Raw genomic sequence first — 20,894 nt, forward strand, 5'->3', positions numbered from 1 at the left:
CCCAAATAAGGATATTTTTACAAAGGAAATTCAACAATGCATCTTAGAAAAAAAAAAAACAACAATGTATCTTTTGTAATGTACAAATAGGTCAAAGACAGGTGTAAAATTTCATGAGTTAACTGAAAAACATTTTAATAACTTAAATTATGTCTGGACAAACATAAATAAGGACTAAAATGTATTTCTCTGAAAACATTCAGCCCCATTGCTATCCATGTTTAAACATTGACAATCTGCTTTTCTAGTTTTTTTTTTTAAGTCATTTCAATTTTTATGCTTGTGTAATGTTAGAAACAGCATTATTTATTCAAAAACATATTGTTAAAGTCATCATCTGGGAAAATAATTGGTAGATGACCCAAGAAAAAATATTTGGTTTCTTGGTGATTGAGGAGTTGGAATTTATGGAAAAAGAGTAGGTGAGAGCTGGCTGAAGAGATTATATTAGTTGTCTCTTCTTCCTAACAAATCATTGTAAACTTATTGGCTTAAAACAATACATACTTACTATCTCATAGTTTCTGTGGGACAGGAGACTGGATATGGGTTGGCTGAGTCTTCTGTGGAGGGTCTTATCAGGCTGAAATCGAGGTGATGGCCAGAGCTGTGATCCTACCTGAGGTTGCAGAGCCTCTTCCAAACTCACTGGTTGTTGAGAACTCATTTCCTTGTGCTCAGGTGATAGGAGGTCCTTAGCTCCTAAAGGCTCACCACCAGTCCCCTGCCACATGGTCTTCTCCGTAACATGGCAGTCTGCTTCCTCAAGACCAGCAGGAAAGTCTCCTCTAGTATGCACAAGGAGGAGTCTCATATAACAAGATAGTCATGAGCGTGATATTCTTACCATATTTGCAGGTCCTACCCACACACAAGAGAAGGGATTATATAGGGCTTGTACACCAGGGGGAAGAATCTTGTGGATGGTTGTAAAATTCTGCCTACCACAGGGAACTAATGAGAGAAGTAAGGTTTCACTGTTTATCTTTTAGAAAGTTTTCACCATCATCGTTATCATTATCATCATCAACTCAGATTTTTTTAATTCACCATTGAGAAAACTAATAGGCTTGGGTAACTTAACAAATACTTGCCTTGGTGTGGCTATACTGGAGCATAGATGTGCCTCCTTCTCCCACATCCCCACATTTAGGAGTTCAGTTGCTTAGGAGATCTGCCTCCAGAATCCAAAATCTAGACTCATAGTTGGCAGCTTTCCATGTCATTTGTAGATAGATTGTAGAACAGCATTCTCAAGTGTGGTGTATGCTTCCTCGAGAACCCAAAGGCATTTATTTGGCATTGTCCTTTCTTCTTAGAGGTGAGAGATGCCAGATATCAGACCTACATGGGAGGGAGTGTCTCAGCATTCCCCAAATAGTACATTAATGTGGCAGTTTCCCGAATCTTCACAGGGTTTATTTCAACCCTCCAGAGGGCACTTGCCATTTCTTGCTTTTAATTTCGATTAACATATTATTGATGTAATGATCTAATGTTTTGTTTTTGAGAAATGCCCAGAGAGTTCAGTTCATTTCTTGAAATATGTCAGAGGCTGGGAGGATTATCACTGCCCTGGGGAAAGATGCTGAATACGTACTTTTGTCTTCCCAGTATGAATGGGAACTTCTTCTGGTTCTTCCCAGTTGAATAGAAAAGAAAACATTAGCCATAGCAATGCATAGTTTTTTAGTGTCCTCTTGCAAGGATACCACATTGGGACCAATATTTGCAACCAGTGCTCAGTTGGTCAAGTTCAGGATAATCCACTGTCATCCTCTTGCACCCCATTGATTTAGGGTGCCTTTTGCTATAGGTGAGAGAGTGGACTTTTGAGGAGAAGCCTCAAAAAAAAAGTTCTAATAAATTGTATTGTTTAAAATAGGAAAAGTGAGTGGAATGCAAGAGGAGATACTAGAAATAGGCCTCAATATGTATGAGAATATGTGACAGAATTGGCATCCACTTCAGCAGGAAGAGACTGGATATTTTTAGTAAATGCTGGTGAAACCTCTGGATATTCATCTGAAAGAAAATAGAGTTTGACACCTATATCATACCGTATATAAAAAGTTCAGATGTACTAAAGACTTAAATGTAAAATAAAGCAAAAAGTTAAGGGAAAAAAATCCCAGGTTACATGTATAATCCAGGGTTGTAGAAATCCTTTTTAAGCAAGACAGACCACTTAGAAATAATAAGAAAGATAAGAACTATTGACAATATTTATGGCAACCTATGTGTGACAAAAGGGACCATAACAAAGATAGTAGAAAATTTGTGGATTTGGAAAAAATATCTAACAACGATATTTATATATATAGTACTAACAAGTCTTACAAATTGACAACAACTTAATTTAAAAAAATGTCCACAGGATATGAATAGGCAGTTTACAGGAGAGCAAATTCAAGTGGCCAAGAACCATGAAAAGATGCTCAAACTCTGAATATCCTTAGACATACACATTAAATGAACAATATAATATTGCTGACAGAATTGAAAAGATCTGTGTAACTCTTCTTGCTCGTGACGATGTGGGGCAAAGGCATTCTCATTCATTGATAGGGAACATGTGAATTACTGTAGGCTTTGGGTTTTGGTAAAGCAATCTTAATTTTAATTAAACTAAATCTAATTTTAATTAAAAATTAAAAACAAATATACTTGACACACACTTGATACTAATCCTTCTATTAGTAATTTATCCCATAGAATAAAATCACCAGTTAGTAAGATGCTATTCCTAGTTCCACCCCTCAGTTCCCAGATCCGTGTGTTCTACCTACTGGGGACCCAACACCAAGTAATTGTCATTGATATAGAGTGTATACTTTGCCCTGGAAAATGGTGCTTCATCCTCACGAGGTAACATCTCAAAGCTGGTGCTGAAATTGCCACTCATATTGGCAACTAAGCATGTACAAGGGTGTTTCTTGTGGCCTTCTTGGTGGTGACAAAAAAAGCTGGAGACAAAGACAAAGTGCAGTAGCCGGAGGATGGCCAGTATACTAGATTGTAAAATGTCAGCTGTAAAAGTGTGTGCAACATGGGGATTCTGGAAATGGCTGAATAAATAATGGTTGTTGCACGCTAAATCATATAATGGCAGTCATTGGAAATAATGAATTTGAACTATACCTGTAGACTTGGAGGAATTTTTCACAAGACATGGTTGAAACAGAAATGCATAGTTCAAGCAAGTGTTTATGAATTCCATTTTGTGACATAGCATTATTTAACATAACATTAACCCTCCCTCTATGTATACTTGAGTATTTGTGTGTGTGTGTGTGTGTGTGTGTGTGTGTGTGTGTATACATACAAAACTACTAAATTGCTAACATGATTTGGGGATATGGTATAGTGTGAGCATGCCTTCTGAGAATCTCTACTTTCCCACCTTCTTTGCCTTCTTTTCTCACACTTACCCTCTCCATGACCTGGAAGGCTCATTCCCAGTGGCTTGTCTTGGAGGCTAAATCTGCTGGTTCAGGCTGTGCGGCAAAGGCAGTCTGCTTAGGGGTGGGGTTGGGTAGTGATGGGGAGGAATTAAAGAAACATTCCAAATACTCATAAGTGTACAGTAATGATAATAATATTGTTAGAATGGTGGCTTGTAGCAATTAGTGTGCCTACAAAAGACCAGCATCCATACGTTAACTTGTCTTTTGATAATCTGGATGATTAATAGATTGATGCAGTCTCAGCCCTGCTTTTCTGACAATAATGTTACTCAGAACAGTGCAAGAGTATTGAAAGGTAAATTTAATTATCTAGCTCTTGATCAAATTCAGGATCACATAATATGAGGTGGCATAAACACCAATATTTATGGGATATGGGATATGAATGCTTGGTTGTAATTTTAAAGGAAACTATTATTTCAATTACCTCGTATCACCATGTATTTAATATGGTACATCTTTCTCCAAATGGTTTTTTAAGGTCCTCGTAAGACTGGATGTGCCTTTAGTGCTTTGTGTATGTAATATTCTGCCTATATTTTTTTATGACACTTGTCAAAATGTGCTGTTTTGTAATCTTTGTATACTTATTTTATCCTCTTCTCTAGTTTTCAAGTTACTTTAGATGAGGGACTCATCTGAAATTGAATGTATTAATTTTATCTCAAAGTGCATTCTTATATAAATAAGTAATTTATTGACAATTACTGATAATAATAAAATTTGGTTTAAAACTTTAATGATTTGAATAGAGCATTTCCTAATGAGTGAGGGTAATGTTTTCAACAGAAACTATTGTGCTTCTATTTTTTAGATCTTGATAAAGTGTGTAGTGGTTTTGCAAGGATTACCAAATATCATCCACTCAAAGAAACATACTGCAAGTTTTGAAAGTGTACAACACATGATAGCTTGTTGTATCTTCTACATAATAAAGGTATTTATCTCATTCTTTGTCTAGTGCCATAGAATTTAGGAATAGCAATGATTTAGAAAGCTAAATTACTTTTATTACATAGAATACTTTAAAAAATAGTACCCACAGTGCATTTTAGATCAAAAGTTGCCTGAGTAGGTCAGTTGGTAAAGCCTGGAGGGTGTCTCTTAGGCCAAGAGAAGGATTGGGAAAGAGTGCATTTTGTGGGACCTCATTCACCTTGGAAACGAGAAAGAACCAAGAGCCCAGAGGCTGATAGGTAAGTTTATTTAATTTTCATTGCTTGGCTCAAAGACCAGCATTGCCTGTTTCTTCATAGGCTTTAGTTGACTGAATCCAGGGAATTTCCTCAAAGAAGGGCCATATCTGCCTGCCTGTTTTATATGGTCCTCACAGGACCTTTTGTGATTTGGTCAGGGGTCTGGAAGAACGCTGCATGGGTGGGCTGACTCGATCCATCTGTTAGGACTTCAGTTTGCTTCAGCAAAGGTCTGGAAACAGAGAGGCCTTTTCCTTCTATCTTGGCAAAAAAGTCATGATTGCTAGCTGTTTATGGCCTGACCTCAGGGGCAGAAAATTATATCTTTCCATTGCTTACTGGTTTACCACTGCATCTTTAACCTTGTCTGTGCAGAGACTGAGCGAGGGTAGCTATTAGCTAGCATAGAATGGAATTATCTAGAGATAAATTCAGAAGGCAGATCCAGAAGTCCTAACATGAAATAAAGAGTTCTGGAGGTAGGAAATTAAAAAATGGACAATAGTTTTCCTCAGTCCTAGACCGATTAATTTAAGAACTTGTGTCTTGACACTTGGTGGTGAGCTTCTTGAAGTCCAAGGATAAAGAAATATCCAAAGTTTTGGAACAGGTTATTTGCAATGGAAAGAGAATCTATTAGCTTCAGACTTTATCAGCAACACTAGAAGCTAAAATACTGGAGCAACATTTGTAGAATCCTGAGGGGAGAAGACTGAGTTCCAAAAGCTAATAACCAGGAAAGCTATCATTCCTTTGTCAGGGCAAAATAAACATTTTTCAGGAGTTCAGGCATTTAAAAAATATTCTGCCAATGTACTTATCTGAGGAAAACACTTGAGGAAATATTCTATCAAATGACAGTTGGTTCAGGAGAGAAAGCCCAAGGTAGGGAAAGACAAAAAGGAGCCGAATAATGGGAGCAATGAATCTTGCAATATATGTATTATTAAAATTAAATAGGTAATAATGAGGTGATGTCGATTTTGTAATATAAATGCTAACTAGGAATTCTTGAAATAGAAGTGTTAACTTTGAAAGAAGAAGCTTATTAGTAACCTAGAACTAAAACTTTTATCTTGTTTGGGGTCAAGGGCGGGGAGACCAGATAGAAATTCTTGGTGCATGGTTTTGTGTTTTAAAAAATACATGTAATATAAAATTACTATTTTCTATTGATAGAATATATGTATTTAAAGACGATTCAGGAATGAGTTGCCATGTGCAGTACTTTTAAAGCACAGTAGCATTTCTAAATTGATAAGAAGGAAAAATAAAGAGAGGAATGACAGGGAGGAAAAATGGCTAATTCAGCAAAACTAAGAAAAAGGAAGAAGAGATATAGTATTTAAGAGAGAAGGAATACAATCAAGATAAAGCCTTAAAACAATGAGACAAATACTGGTTGAAAATAAATGGATAAACAGAGGTACTGGGAAAATACAAACACAAATAAAGAAGGAGTAGCTGTTTTTATACCTGAAAAAGAGAAGACAAGGCCCCAAATATTAATCGGGACAAAAAAAGACATTGTATTAATTTTCTTCAAGTCTGTTTTGTCTTATCATACTTCGCTGCTTCTGGTAGGCATCTGGTCACTTTCTGTCTTAGGACAGTGTCATTGTCAAGATTAAAGATCAAGTCTGAATTAAAACAAAACTTGAATTTTTTACAACAGCAAATTAAAAAAGAAAGGCAATTAGATTAAGTAAAAATACTACAAAGGCATTTGATAGCACTTAGTAACCTTTCCTAGAAAAATTATATGTAAGTTATGAATGGAGTCTATTGAACAATGATAAAGACTTTACCAAAATTTTATAGCAAATACACTAAATGGCAATTTTCTGAAACTGTTTCCTTAAAAATCAGGTGTAGGCGATGCTTTTTTTTTTTTTTTTTAAGATTTTATTTATTTATTTATGAGAGGCACACAAAGAGAGGCAGAGACACAGGCAGAGGGAGAAGCAGGCCCCCTGCAGGGAGTCTGATGTGGGACTCCATCCCAAGACCCGGAGATCACGCCTTGAGCCAAAAAGCAGATGCTCAACCACTGAGCCACTCAGGCATCCTGAGATGCTGACTCTTAAGAGTGTGATTCATTATTTGTAGAGATTTTATCTTATGCAGTAGATAAGGATATGAAATAAGTTTACAATATTAAAAAAGTATAATTCATCTGTAATTGTAGAGGTCTCAAAAACTCATGAGAACCTAGTTTAAAAAAATATTAGAATTAAAAGAAAAAGAATTTGTAAAAATGATTGTGAGATGCGTAAAACTTTATTTTTTTACTACTAATAGTAGCCAATTAGAAATGGAGAGAGGAAAATATACCACTAATAATGTGCAATATTTTAAGACACATTTTTACTAATATGTGGAATTTAAGAAACTACACAGATGAACATAGGGAGAGGAAGAAAGAAAAGGGAGGCAAACTGTAAGAGACAGTTAACTATAAAGAACAAACAGTATTTTCTGGAGGAGAGGTGGTCAGGGGGATGGGTGAAATTAGGTGATGGGTTTTAAGGAGGGCACCAGGTGTTGTGTGTAAGTGATGAATCACTAAATTCTACACCTGAAACTGGTATTCCACTGTATGTTCATTAACTAGAATTTAAATAAAAACTTGGAGAAAAAAATACAACATTTTAAACCTCCAGAGTGCTAAAAGATCCAAATGAAAGAACCAAAATCTTACTGAAGGGCACAAAATAAGATCTGAATATCTGAATATATGGCAGGCCATGCCAAGTTCCTGAATAGGTAGACTTACTGTCACAGAAATATAAATCCTTCCAAAAATAGTATTTAAATATAATACAGTTCTAAAAATAAATAAATAAATAAATAAATACACAGTTCTAATTAGAATCCTAATGGGGGTTCTCTGAAATTGATTAGAATAATTTAAAAGTTGTGAGTAGATAACTAAAATTTATTATAAGGTTACTTCATTTAAAAAAATGGTGTTAACAAAGTAGTGGGCAAATAGTTCAGAGGAATAGAAGAGTCCAGGAATAGCCAGGCAGCCCCAGGTCTATAGAAGAACTTAATATATGACAAAGGTGGCATGTGGATTTATTGGGAAAATGAAAATATATTAAGATATTTTATTTAATAAAAGGTGCTGGCATCATTGACTATTCATCTGAAAACAAAGCCAGAGTCCTGCCTCCTATCATAAACAAAATAAAGACATATGGATATTTTCATGGCTTTGAAGTCAGAAGAGACTCCTTTTGCAATAGGGCATAAAATTCAAAAGGTACACAGAAAAAGATAAACCTGATAAAAAGATAGATTACATGATAAGTAAAAAAAAATTTTTATGACAAGACACTAATAACAGGCTTAAAGGCAAATATTTAAAAAATATTTGACAGATATTTGATTTTTAATGTGGCCTTTAGGGAGTAATCAATGAGAAAATATGAAGTAATGTTACAGTTTAGGAAAAGAAGAATCAGATTTATCTTTAATTATGAAGGATCTATTTCAGTCACTTTAAAAAGTGGGGTAGTGAACAGGTACCAGATTATGAATGGCCATCTCATGAGGTAAGGGAGGAGCCATTCCAGGGTTTTAAACCTGGAAATGATGAATTTGCGTTTTAGAAAAAAGAAATTATTTTGGGGGCACAACAACTAATAAAGTGAGATAGAACCTGAGGTAGGGAGTGAGTTAGAAGGTGAGAGATGATAAACTGAACTATGGCAGTCCCTCCTTATCTGCAGTTTTGCTTTCCATGGTCAATTCCATTCGGGAAGCAGTTGGCTGTCCGTCTAATGAGTTGTCAGAAGGCCAGTAGTAGCCTAACATTTTATTACAGTACATTGTTATAATTGTTCTCTTTTGTTAAAGTTTTTGTTCTTAACCTCTCACAGCACCTAAGTGATAAATTAGACTTTATCATGGGCACACACGTATAGAAAAAAAAAACACAGCATATTAGGATTGGTACTATCTGTGGATATAGGAGAAGGCAGGCGGCAATGAGACCCTAGCACATGTGGGAGGAATGAGTCTGGGCAGGAGATTGACCTCTTTAACAGGAGGGTAGGATGGATGGTTGTAGTTACAGGTAAGCATGTAGGTAGATTTCTGGACAGGAGATAAATTACTTTCCTTACATTTCCCCTGTGAAAAGAAAGCAAGGGGGGGGGGAGAGAGAGAGAGAGAGAGAGAGAGAGAGAGAGAAGGTGGGAAGTAAGGGTGGGTTTCAGAGAGAGAGAGAAGGTGGGAAGTAAGGGTGGGTTTCAGAGACGGAGAAGAATGGGAGATTTTGCAAGAACCCCTGTGGAAGATGGGAGAGACTACTGACCTGGAACAAGAGACCAGCATCTGGGGCCTACTGCATGTTGAAGTCCTCAAATTCACATGCCTTGTCTTTCAGCTTCGGGAGATTTTTCTCTCATAGCACACAGCAGCTTGGGGCTGGCCCTGTATTGCTTTACCTGCCAGCCACAACTCCACTAGCTCTTCCCCACCCCCAACCTGAAGAATATAGTGAGAGATTATTGTAGGAATGACCCTGAATGTGTTCTGGATATTTGTAAAAACTAAAGTGTGTATCAGTGTCAGGATTTTAATATTAGAGCTGGTTTTGTCCCATAGTGTTACACTAAGAATTGCCCTTTCAGAAGCTTCCTCCAGCCTGACCAATAGCCCCAGAGCCCTGGCCTTGCCTCGAGTCCCAGACTTTAGGTGTTCATTTTTTTTTATAAACACATTTTTGTGTGGATTTTCTGTTATGACATGGAAAGCCCAATCAGTCTAATGGCTCTGGGTTTTTTTCCTCTGTTTAAATCATTGGTAACCTTTTCAGATGGCTCAATCTTTCTTCTTTAGGCAGCACTATTTTTTCTAAAAGTTGCCAGAATTCCAAATAAAGTGCCACTTCTGAAAAGTGTCATCCTAAATGTTTCATTATTTTTTGCATTTAAAAAATTATTATGCTCAACATCTGGCATAGTCTTTTTGTTTCTGTTTACCATTTGGTTTGTTAGTAGAATTGATTCTCTATTTTTCTGTTGATTGGAGAATTCTTGATCATTTATCATTTTCTACTGGCATATTAAAACAAGGGAAAAGATTACACAGTTCTTTCTAGTTCTCTCTAAGCCTTGGATCCAAGTATGTCAGAGAGCAAAGTTGAAAGGAGCGGAAGTATTGGCTCATTTTGGCTTTCTAATAAAACATACTCTCTCACATCCATTTTGTAGAGACTGAACTCTTGCCTGACATTCAAGGCCCTGCTTGACCTAATCTCATCTGCCTTTTCAACCTTTATTTCACCATTTTCCTTCCTACACTTGGTCTCACAGTCAGTATTAGTTTAACACTATTGCCTGGTTTCTCAGGAGTATTTCCAGTTCTTAGCACTCTGCATCAGGTAGGTATTATCAGATTTATGCAACCACTCATATATATATATCCTTTCCCTGCATGGGGAAAGGATCTTAAGTATAACTTAAGTTGTTGTTACTTATACGTATAACTAAGCTAATCCGCCTGATAGAACAGACCGACCTACATCTAACAAATTCCTACGAGCTTATTTATACTCTTAGAGAATTGCCCTGTGGAATTCACCATGAATGTGTCCCCTTTATATGATGCTTTGCTCCAGAGGGCATATGGAAATTACATTGCTGGCCAGGGAAACTTTTCCTGCTAGAGCCCAGGTTTTAATGACCAGGTAAAGCTATATAAATAAGGTGGGCAAGTTGTTCTGAGAGATGCCTTAGGGGTACAAAGGCATAAAGTCATGAAACCACGGGGAATGTCAGAATTTATATTCTGCTCAGAATTTATATTTTGTAAGCTTAAAGTACAAGGAAATGAGTGGTTTACCCCAGAGAAGTAGGTAAGGGCCTGGCTAGAAAAGGCCGAAGAATAGAAATTCATAAGGAATTATGGAGGAGAGGGGCTCCCCTTTCTCTGACTGTAATGTCTGTTTTCCCATAGGGTTCACAGAGAATCTGCTCACAACAGCTTATCTCTGGTCCAGTCCACTGCCAGATGTCTTTTAAATCATTTACTGATATAACTACTCCCCCCAACCCAGGACATTCTGATGTCAGTACTTGTCCATTTCACATCATGGGAGGTGGTGGTTATGTGGCCTTTTTAGAATGATTTTGTTTTAACATGGATCTTTTAAGTTGGAAATAGTTTCCTAATTGTTAACTTCCTACACCAAAATATACGTGGCTATGTGTCCCAGAAATATGGGGAATTCTGATAAGATAATCTTGTTATCTATCCTTTGTTTAAAGTAATGGAATCATGCAGTTTTAATTGTAGGGCAATAGGATCTGGAGGTAAGCTTCCAGTTTCCTTAACAAAATCAGGGGAAGTCTTCGACCCAAAACATGAATGAGACTTTGGACTTTATGAAAGATGGTGGGTGATACTTGAAAATAGACAAGTGTTTCCAACAGGGATAATTAAGAAATATTTTTAATTAGATTCTGCGTTCATGGAAAGAGTATGACCTGGCAGTAATGATTATAAATTATGGAAAAAAGATGTTGGACATCACATCAGGGTGTAAATCTCTATTTGGTATGACTGACCAAGAAGAAATGCAGGAGGAGGTAATTGATTTTTGTTTCTCATCTTAAAATGTATACTTATTTGAGTCTTTGAAGGGTCATATAGTATTAGCAAACATATTAGAAAATTGATGTTTTATTTTTATTTTTATTTTTTTAAAATTTTATTTATTTATGATAGTCACAGAGAGAGAGAGAGAGGCAGAGACACAGGCAGAGGGAGAAGCAGGCTCCATGCACCGGGAGCCTGACGTGGGACTCGATCCCGGGTCTCCAGGATCGCGCCCCGGGCCAAAGGCAGGCGCCAAACCGCTGCGCCACCCAGGGATCCCGAAAATTGATGTTTTAAATTTATCATGTTTATATAAACAAAAAATGACTGAGGGCCTTCCCTACTTAAAGAAATCCCTGCTAGAGTACTGAAGAGCCCTCTCTCACCAGTACTGATCATTAGGCATTGATAGAGAGCTTCCTACACCCAGCTGGACCTGGAACTAAAAGGCCTCTAAAGTCTCCCAAATTAAAGATTTTATTATTCTGGGTGGGTCATGGAATGTAGTTAACACATGTCAGAGCTTTTTACTTTGTTCACAGTAGATCTTTCCTAAACTCATTGTGACACCTAAATTGTCTTCTTTACGAGACTGCTAATGTCTGAGACTGCTTTTTAATATCTGCCTTGCAAGCGTGGGTCTTACAGAACCTGTTTTATTGCCGTTTCTTGAAGCTATGTGGTTATGTGTCTTTGTGGATTGAATTTTGAAATGTTGCTTAGTTTATTGGGTTTCCGAGGAACACTAGGAATCACCTGAAGCCCCTTCACTGACTGGGGTGGGGGTAGAGACTATCACTCTGGACTCTGTTTCTGTTGGAATAGCCCCATTTCTGTCTCTTTTATATGCTGAATTATATGTAAGTGTGTTTCTTTGCCACAAAAAGCTTCAAAAAAGGTACATATTTTTTTTAGCCATAATGCTTTTTTGGAGTAGAGGTTATTTGGTTTAGAGAGAGTTTTGATTAAGCTGGATGCAATTTAAGAGCTTTTCCCACCAAGTGGTGTTCACTCTCAGAGTCATCAGCCAGGCATTTATGTCACCCAGGCCAAGCTTGACTCATCACCCTGTTCCTTCACCTCGTTATAGGAAAGGACCCCTTGCCTCTTTCCATGGAGCCTCAAGCCTAGCAGAATGTCCGTGCTACTTCTCTCTAAGGCTGTAGGGACTGAGAAGCTAATACTGAATTTATAGGAGTCAGAACTCCTTATAGCTACTCAAGGTCCCCTTAAGCCTATAGGAGCTTGGGAGGGTTTTTTGTTTTGTTGAGAACACACTGTTGAAAACAAGGGGAGCCTAAGTACAGACCTGCCATTGCTTAATCCACTAATTGCTGATCTTGTTATGTTTCACTGAAAGGCAAAGCAGCAAAGGCAATTAGCTTAGTTGTAAAGAAGCTCCTCTGGGAAAAAAGAAAGGAAAAAAGAAAAAGGAAAAAAAGAATATATTTCTGAGGGCAGGCTAGGAACTTTCCTTTGAGGATTCTTAGCATTCTACCCTCAGCTGCTTTCAGAAGAGTGTGTGTATTGGTTGAAGCAGGTAGTACTAATTAGGGGGGTGGAAGTTACTGGAAGGAAGAGAAGGGAAGAGAAGAAATATTTTGGCCAACCTCCATCAAACACTGAGTATTATGTTTGTCATTTAGCTAGAATGAAATGACTATTGTGATTAATTTATATCACTTGGCCATGTAGATCATAGTTTTGTGTACCAAGAATGAAAGTATGAAATAATAAAGATTATTACTTGAAAGTGACAACTGTTGAGACATGTTGAAGTACATTCTGACACTTAACCAATGTTTTTAGGGTTCTCCTAAGAAGTCTTCCAAGCCTAAGAAGCCACAGCAGATGATAGTACCTGAAAAAATAAATGAACAGCTGGCCTTGTTGGAGACACACCTACTCAAACTGACAAAGCAATGTAGTCATTTTTTTTTCTTTCTGGATACTCCTGTTTAGCATTATGTTTTTTAAGATCAGAAAATATTTTGTTAAAAGGATTAAGATGAGATTAGCACTTGGTAAATCCTTTAAGGTGCTTTTACATTATGTCATTAATCCTAACAATACACTGTTAATAACAGATTATTAACCACTCCGCCCCACCCCCCTCCATGTGGTTCATAATGATTAAGTGATTTACTTAGGATTACATAGCTGGCTTCTTTTTGAGCCTAAATTCTGATTCTAAAGCAGAGTTTCTCAACCTCAGCACTATTGACAATTTGGGCCAGCTAATTCTTCTCTGTGGTGTACATAGGATGTCGAGCAACATCCTTGGCTTCTACTAATAGATGTGGGGCACACTATCTGCCCACCACCCCGCCCCACTTCCCCACCCTCTCACCCCACTCTGATAATCAACTGGGAAGCAAATGTTGCCAAATACATTGGGGAGGAGGGCACAAAATTGAGAGTTACTATTCTAAAGGCAGAAATGTACCTGAGAAATAAAAGGATAGTGTATGTGTGTGGGTGTGAGTGTGGGTGTGTTAATGTGTGAGTGATTTGAACCATGGTCTGTTCAAGTGAAAGAGTAGTTTAATTTTTGGCCATTGTGTCAAATAGGAATTTCATAATGGACCATTGTTAACACAGTGATGGGAATTTTGGAGTTTGCAGTTTGGAAATCTGCCTAAGAAATTGATTTAGTTACTGGTGTCAGTGTTAGAATTGGAACCCAGGCAGCCTCGCTGCAGTGGCTGTGCTGTTCATTTTTCTATACTGCTGTCTTTTAAGGGTAATTTTGTAAAGATGAAGTTGACATAATTGGAAGATTTTGGAGTCTGGGATTTGCTGATAATAAAACAGCTATTGAATACAGTGACTCATGCCCTGGAACCTCTTCACCTATTTGGTGGTGGACTCTGGCTTTTAGGGGGAAAAAATAAAAGAAGAATAATGGAGATCACAGGATTTTTTTAAACTCCAAAATATAATGATATAGTTGACATTTTATTTTATTTATTTATTTTTTTTTTAGTTGACATTTTAAAGGCATATAATTTAGGATGAACATTTGAACATTTTCCCATTTTTTGTTCCTTCCGAAGAATTTTCATTTTTGGTTATTCATGTTAAATAGAACCTACAACTTACTAATTTTTTAAAACCTTAGATGTTGCAACAGAACTCTCAGGATCAGAGGACCCTATATTTCTTTACCCTGTTGTTATAAACTGGTCAGTCAAAGGTGCTGTGAAAGAAGGTAGGTAACCTAAATGTAAATATGCTTGATTTTCTACTGAAGATCATTGATCTTCTGTTGAAGATCATCTTTTATTCTGTGGGTTCTGTTGTTGTCTGAAAGCTTTCTCCTTTCTAGGAAGAAGGTTCTGGGTTCTTACCTATTCAGAATAATGTAGAATATGGATTATCAAGTAATGTGATTTAAAATCTGTAAAGTCAGAACCTTGATGGTGACTTATTTTGGTAGTAAATGACATTATTATGAAGCTTATGAAAACTAGGAAATTGAAAAATGTGAGTGATCTTTAAGTTCAGATATGAAGAAATAGCAACATTATTGTTTAACTCAGAGTGAAAGAAATTAGGATAACTAGTAATTCTGATAATTATCAGCAATTTTCTCCTAACTTGTCATATATTAGGGGCAACTTTTGAGAACTTTCTCTCAACACTGAGATATTTGAAAAGTGAAATATAGACTATAAAGGATTTTTTGATCTTATACAGGAGTTCTTGACACATTTACTGCTACACTTCTTTGTTTTCACAGTTATGAAATTTAAGCAAAGACCTAGATTTCTAGAATTCTTTACACAAGTTATGCTAAAATGTATGAATGATGAAAAATTTCATCTTATGGTGGAGATAACAAGTCCTGTTTATGACTTCTTGAAAAGGTATTTGTAATATATATTTTATTAATATTTACAACTTTAAAAGATAGGCAAGATTATTACTTTAATATATATAAGGTGGATGAAAAAGAGGGTGGTGTGTACACCTAGGATGGGGCAAACAGCCATGGAGGAGATAGTAAGGATTTGTGTTGGTGTGTGTACATAAATAAAGAAATAATCATTTTCTTCCAACAACTAGGCTTTTCTTTCACCATTGGGCATAGATCTATTTCTCATTTTAGAAAAAAGAAACATCAATAGCATGAGGTCTATTTTTAAAATGGCAGCAAAAAGAAAAAGTCCTTCCTAAAACAAGCACTTATTAGAACAAAAGCTTGGAGTATATGTGCTTTATATTCTCAAATGATAAAGGAAGAAATTGCTTTTATGAAATGAAACAGGTTATAGTATTTAGAGAATTAGAGAGTTCTGTTAAATTAAAAAGACCATAGCCAAAATTAGAAGTTTAGAAGTTATAAATCACATTCTTAATACCAAAGAGAAGCAGAAAACACTTTAGGTGTGCAGTGAAATTTGGAAGGCTGACTATGGAGGTCCAACCTAAGAATAATAGATATTCTGGGAGAGGAAATCAGAGTAAGTGGCTTAGAAGCATTGACCGGTGGTATAACAAAAGACTCAAGGTTGAAGATTGAGGAGTATGACTGAGTTCAAAACAAAGGTAATGATTTCAATTTTCAAGGCTGAGCAGATGTTTTAGGATGCTATTCTCCGAGTCAGGGAATATAGGGGAGAAGCAGATGCAACACCTTGATTTCTACCTTGATGGTAATAGCTATTTTCTTTTTATGTTCATATGCTTAACATACTTTTACACAAAGAAAGTATTCTGCAATAGGCAAACGTGCAGCTGTATTTTCCTCCAATTTTATAGTTTCATGATTTATATTTAATGTTTTAATCCATATGGAGTTTATTTTGGTTTAGGGATTTAGATTAAACTTTCGGTTCCCCAGTTTATCAGTTTTCCTGGTAACATTTAAAGAATAATCTCTTTGTTACTTATTTTCAACTCCACCTTTTCACATTCAAAATGGTGATTCTACCAACTATGCTTATAAATCACAATGAAGATATTTCATGAATTTTCATGTTTTACATGGCAGAAAAATCCACATATATGGAAATAACTGCTGAAAAAGACAAGGCTAATTTGCCAAATACAGAAATATTGAGTTTAACATGCTACTTTAAAAAGACATAAAAAGGACACAATAAAAAGTGTAATTAGTAACACTAATTTAATATATAACCAATTGAGACTAAACATTTAAAGCACTAATTAGATTTTTTAAAAAGTAATCGTTGAGCTGCAAAATAAAGCTCAGTAGATAGCCTAGACTAAAATTTATAAAGACCACATTCTTTTACAGTTTAATAAAACTGAAATTTTATAACAAAATACTGGCATATATATAATTATTGGATCAAAAAGGAAATCTAAAAGTATAGCAACATTTGAAAGTAATGATGATAAAAACTCTAGTATCAAAGGTATTCTAAACAGCAATTAGAAGTTCTTAGCTTTAGAATCCTCTATTAGTAAATAAGAAAAATAAAATCAAATGAATTTTTTTAAATCAAATGAATTTTTGTTGATCTCAAGCAATTAGAAAAATAAAATAAGTATAGGAAAGCAGAAACAAAGAAAAGAAAAATACAAGTTGAAATTAAACAACTAAAGTTTGGTTTTAAAATCATTTAATTGAAGGCACACCTGCGTGGCTCAGTTGGTTAAGCAAAGTACTCTTGATTTCAGCTCAGGTCATGATCTCAAGGTCGTGAAAATGAGCCCCCACCTAGGGTTCCACACTGGGCATGGAGCCTGCTTGAGACTCTTCCTTCCCTTGGCCCTACCCAACCCCCTGCTCAAGATCACTCTCCCTCCCTCTCTTAAAAAAAAAAAATCATTTACTTGAAAACTGCTAGAGCTAGTTCTTTGAAGATACGAATAAATTACATGAATTTCCAACCAGCATAATAAGAAAACGTGAAATACAAGTAATCCAAAGAAGTAATAATCCTAAATTTGGAAACGGTTAAATATTAGATAATAGCATATACAATTTAATATGAATAATTTCTAATCAAAAGTGATGATAATCTTGAAAAATTTTAATTATAAGAATTTATTAAAGTAAAAAGAATTTGAATGGCTCCAATTTTTTTTTAGGCTACTTCTTTCATACTTTAAAGGAACAAATAACTTTTACTTTGCTTCAGGACATGGGTATATAGTTTCATAGTGAATTTATCTCAGGAGTCTCAGATAACAGGTTTATGAAAAGAATTTTAAAAAATGGAAAATTAGGGAAGAGGGGCAAGATGGTGGAAGAGTAGGGTCTTCAAATCACCTGTCCCCACCAAATTACCTAGATAACCTTCAAATCATCCTGAAAGTTTACGAATTCAGCCTGAGATTTAAAGAGAGAACAGCTGGAATGCTACAGTGAGAAGAGTTCGTGCTTCTATCTAGGTAGGAAGACAGGGAAAAAGAAATAAAGAAACAAAAGGCCTCCAAGGGGGAGGGGCCCCGCGAGGAGCCGGGCTGAGGCCGGGGTGAGTGTCCCCAGGACAGGAGAGCCCCGTCCCGGAGAAGCAGGAGCTGCACCAACCTTCCCGGGCGGAAAGGGGCTCCCAGGGAGTTAGAGCAGGACCCCAGGAGGGCGGGGATGCCCTCGGGCTCCCTGGGACACTAACAGGGACCTGCGCCCCGGGAGAGTGCGCCGAGCTCCCTAAGGGCTGCAGCGCGCACGGCGGGACCCGGAGCAGCTCGGAGGGGCTCGGACAGCGGCTCCGCGGAGGGGGCTGTGGGGCGGGAGCAGCTCGGAGGGGCTCGAGGGCGGCTCCGCGGAGGGGGCTGCGCCACCGGGAGCTCGAATCCAACAGCACAGGCCCGGGAGCACTGGGCGCCGGGACACAGCTCAGGATCCGGCCTCCCCCTGGGACAGGCAGAGGCTGGGAGGGCCCAGGACAGCAAGGACGCTCCTGCCCCGAGCTGAGCAGATCAGCGGCCCGCCCCGGAGCCTCCAGGCCCTGCAGGCGGAGAGCTCCGGAGTTACTGCGGGAGCTGACTCCAGGGCTCCAGAGCTGGCCCCGGCCACTGGGGTTGTTCCTCCTGGGGCCTCACGGGGTAAACAACCCCCACTGAGCCCTGCACCAGGCAAGGAGCAGAGTAGCTCCCCCAAGTGCTAACACCTGAAAATCAGCACAGCAGGCCCCTCCCCCAGAAGATCAGCTAGATGGACAAGTTCCAGGGGGAAGTCAAGGGACTTAAGGTATACAGAATCAGAAGATACTCCCCCGTGGTTTTTTTTTTTCTTTTTGATTTGTTTGCTTCCCCCACCCCCTTTTTTTCTTTCTTTCTTTTTCTTTTTCTTTCTCTTTTCTTTTTTTCTTCCTTTTTTCTTTTTTCTTTTTCTATTTTCTTTCCTTTTTTCTCTCCTCTCTTTTTCTCCTTTTCCCAATACAATTTGTTTTTGGCCACTCTGCACTGAGCAAAATGACTAGAAGGAAAACCTCACCTCAAAAGAAACAATCAGAAACAGTCCTCTCTCCCACAGAGTTACAAAATCTGGATTACAATTCAATGTCAGCCAATTCAGAAGCACTATTATACAGCTACTGGTGGCTCTAGAAAACATAAAGGACTCAAGAGACTTCATGACTGCAGAAATTAGATCAAATCAGGCAGAAATTAAAAATCAATTGAATGAAATGCAATCCAAAGTAGAAGTCCTAACGACGAGGGTTAACGAGGTGGAAGAATGAGTGAGTGACATAGAAGACAAGTTGATGACAAAGAGGGAAACTGAGGAAAAAAGAGACAAACAATTAAAAGACCATGAAGATAGATTAAGGGAAATAAACGACAACCTGAGGAAGAAAAACCTAGGTTTAATTGGGGTTCCCGAGGGAGCTGAAAGGGACAGAGGGCCAGAATATGTATTTGAACAAATCATAGCTGAAAACTTTTGTAATCTGGGAAGGGAAACAGGTATTCAGATCGAGGAAATAGAGAGATCCCCCCTCTAAAATCAATAAAAACCATTCAATACCTCGACATTTAATAGTGAAGCTTGCAAATTCCAAAGATAAAGAGAAGATCCTTAAAGCAGCAAGAGACAAGAAATCCCTGACTTTTATGGGGAGGAGTATTAGGGTAACAGCAGACCTCTCCACAGAGACCTGGCAGGCCAGAAACGGCTGGCAGGATATATTCAGGGTCCTAAATGAGAAGCACATGCAACCAAGAATACTTTATCCAGCAAGGCTCTCATTCAAAATGGAAGGAGAGATAAAGAGCTTCCAAGACAGGCAGGAACTGAAAGAATATGTGACCTCCAAACCAGCTCTGCAAGAAATTTTAAGGGGGACTCTTAAAATTCCCCTTTAGGAAGAAGTTCAGTGGAACAATCCACAAAAACAAGGACTGAATAGATATCATGATGACACTAAACTCATACCTTTCAATAGTAACTCTGAACGTGAATGGGCTTAATGACCCCATCGAAAGGCGCAGGGTTTCAGACTGGATAAAAAAGCAGGACCCATCTATTTGCTGTCTACAAGAGACTCATTTTAGACAGAAGGACACCTACAGCCTGAAAATAAAAGGTTGGAGAACCATCTACCATTTGAATGGTCCTCAAAAGAAAGCAGGGGTAGCCATCCTTATATCAGATAAACTAAAATTTACACTGAAGACTATAGTGAGAGATGAAGAGGGACACTATATCATACTTAAAGGATCTATCCAACAAGAGGACTTAACAATCCTCAATATATATGCCCTGAATGTGGGAGCTGCCAAATATATCAATCAATTAATAACCAAAGTGAAGAAATACTTAGATAATAATACACTTATACTTGGTGACTTCAATCTAGCTCTTTCTATACTCGATAGGTCTTCTAAGCACAACATCTCCAAAGAAATGAGAGCTTTAAATGATACACTGGACCAGATGGATTTCACAGATATCTACAGAACTTCACATCCAAACTCAACTGAATACACATTACTCTCAAGTGCACAAGAACTTTCTCCAGAATAGATCACATACTGGGTCACAAATTGGGTCTGAACCGATACCAAAAGATTGGGATCGTCCCCTGCATATTCTCAGACCATAATGCCTTGAAATTAGAACTAAATCACAACAAGAAGTTTGGAAGGACCTCAAACACGTGGAGGTTAAGGACCATCCTGCTAAAAGATGAAAGGGTCAACCAGGAAATTAAGGAAGAATTAAAAAGATTCATGGAAACTAATGAGAATGAAGATACAACCGTTCAAAATTTTTGGGATGCAGCAAAAGCAGTCCTAAGGGGGAAATACATCGCAATACAAGCATCCATTCAAAAACTGGAAAGAGGGATCCCTGGGTGGCGCAGCGGTTTAGCGCCTGCCTTTGGCCCAGGGCACGATCCTGGAGACCCGGGATCGAATCCCACGTCCGGCTCCCGGTGCATGGAGCCTGCTTCTCACTCTGCCTGTGTCTCTGCCTCTCTCTCTCTCTCTCTCTCTCTGTGACTATCATAAAAAAAAAAAAAATGGAAAGAACTCAAATACAAAAGCTAACCTTACACCTAAAGGAGCTAGAGAAAAAACAGCAAATAGATCCTACACCCAGCAGAAGAAGAGAGTTAATAAAGATTCGAGCAGAACTCAACGAAATCGAGACCAGAAGAACTGTGGAACAGATCAACAAAACCAGGAGTTGGTT

At 37.7% G+C, this 20,894-nt stretch overlaps 1 protein-coding gene across 13 annotated transcripts in view; it reads left to right on the forward strand.

The window, feature by feature from the left end:
• The window catches only part of CFAP54 (cilia and flagella associated protein 54), a 297,940-nt gene that overhangs the window by 104,907 nt on the left and 172,139 nt on the right, over positions 1–20,894 (forward strand). For all 13 annotated transcript variants that reach the window (XR_012005901.1, XR_012005898.1, XR_012005899.1 and 10 more), the window contains 5 exons: positions 4,282–4,404; positions 11,137–11,265; positions 13,085–13,199; positions 14,397–14,486; positions 15,018–15,144. Coding sequence is in view for 9 of the 13 variants with exons in the window: in XM_072773183.1 (XP_072629284.1) it covers positions 4,282–4,404; positions 11,137–11,265; positions 13,085–13,199; positions 14,397–14,486; positions 15,018–15,144 (584 nt within the window). In the remaining 4 variants the exon portion in view is untranslated. The remainder of the gene's footprint in view (positions 1–4,281; positions 4,405–11,136; positions 11,266–13,084; positions 13,200–14,396; positions 14,487–15,017; positions 15,145–20,894) is intronic.

Source organism: Canis lupus, chromosome 13 (genome assembly GCF_048164855.1).
Source record: "Canis lupus baileyi chromosome 13, mCanLup2.hap1, whole genome shotgun sequence".
NCBI classification, from domain to species: domain Eukaryota; kingdom Metazoa; phylum Chordata; class Mammalia; order Carnivora; family Canidae; genus Canis; species Canis lupus.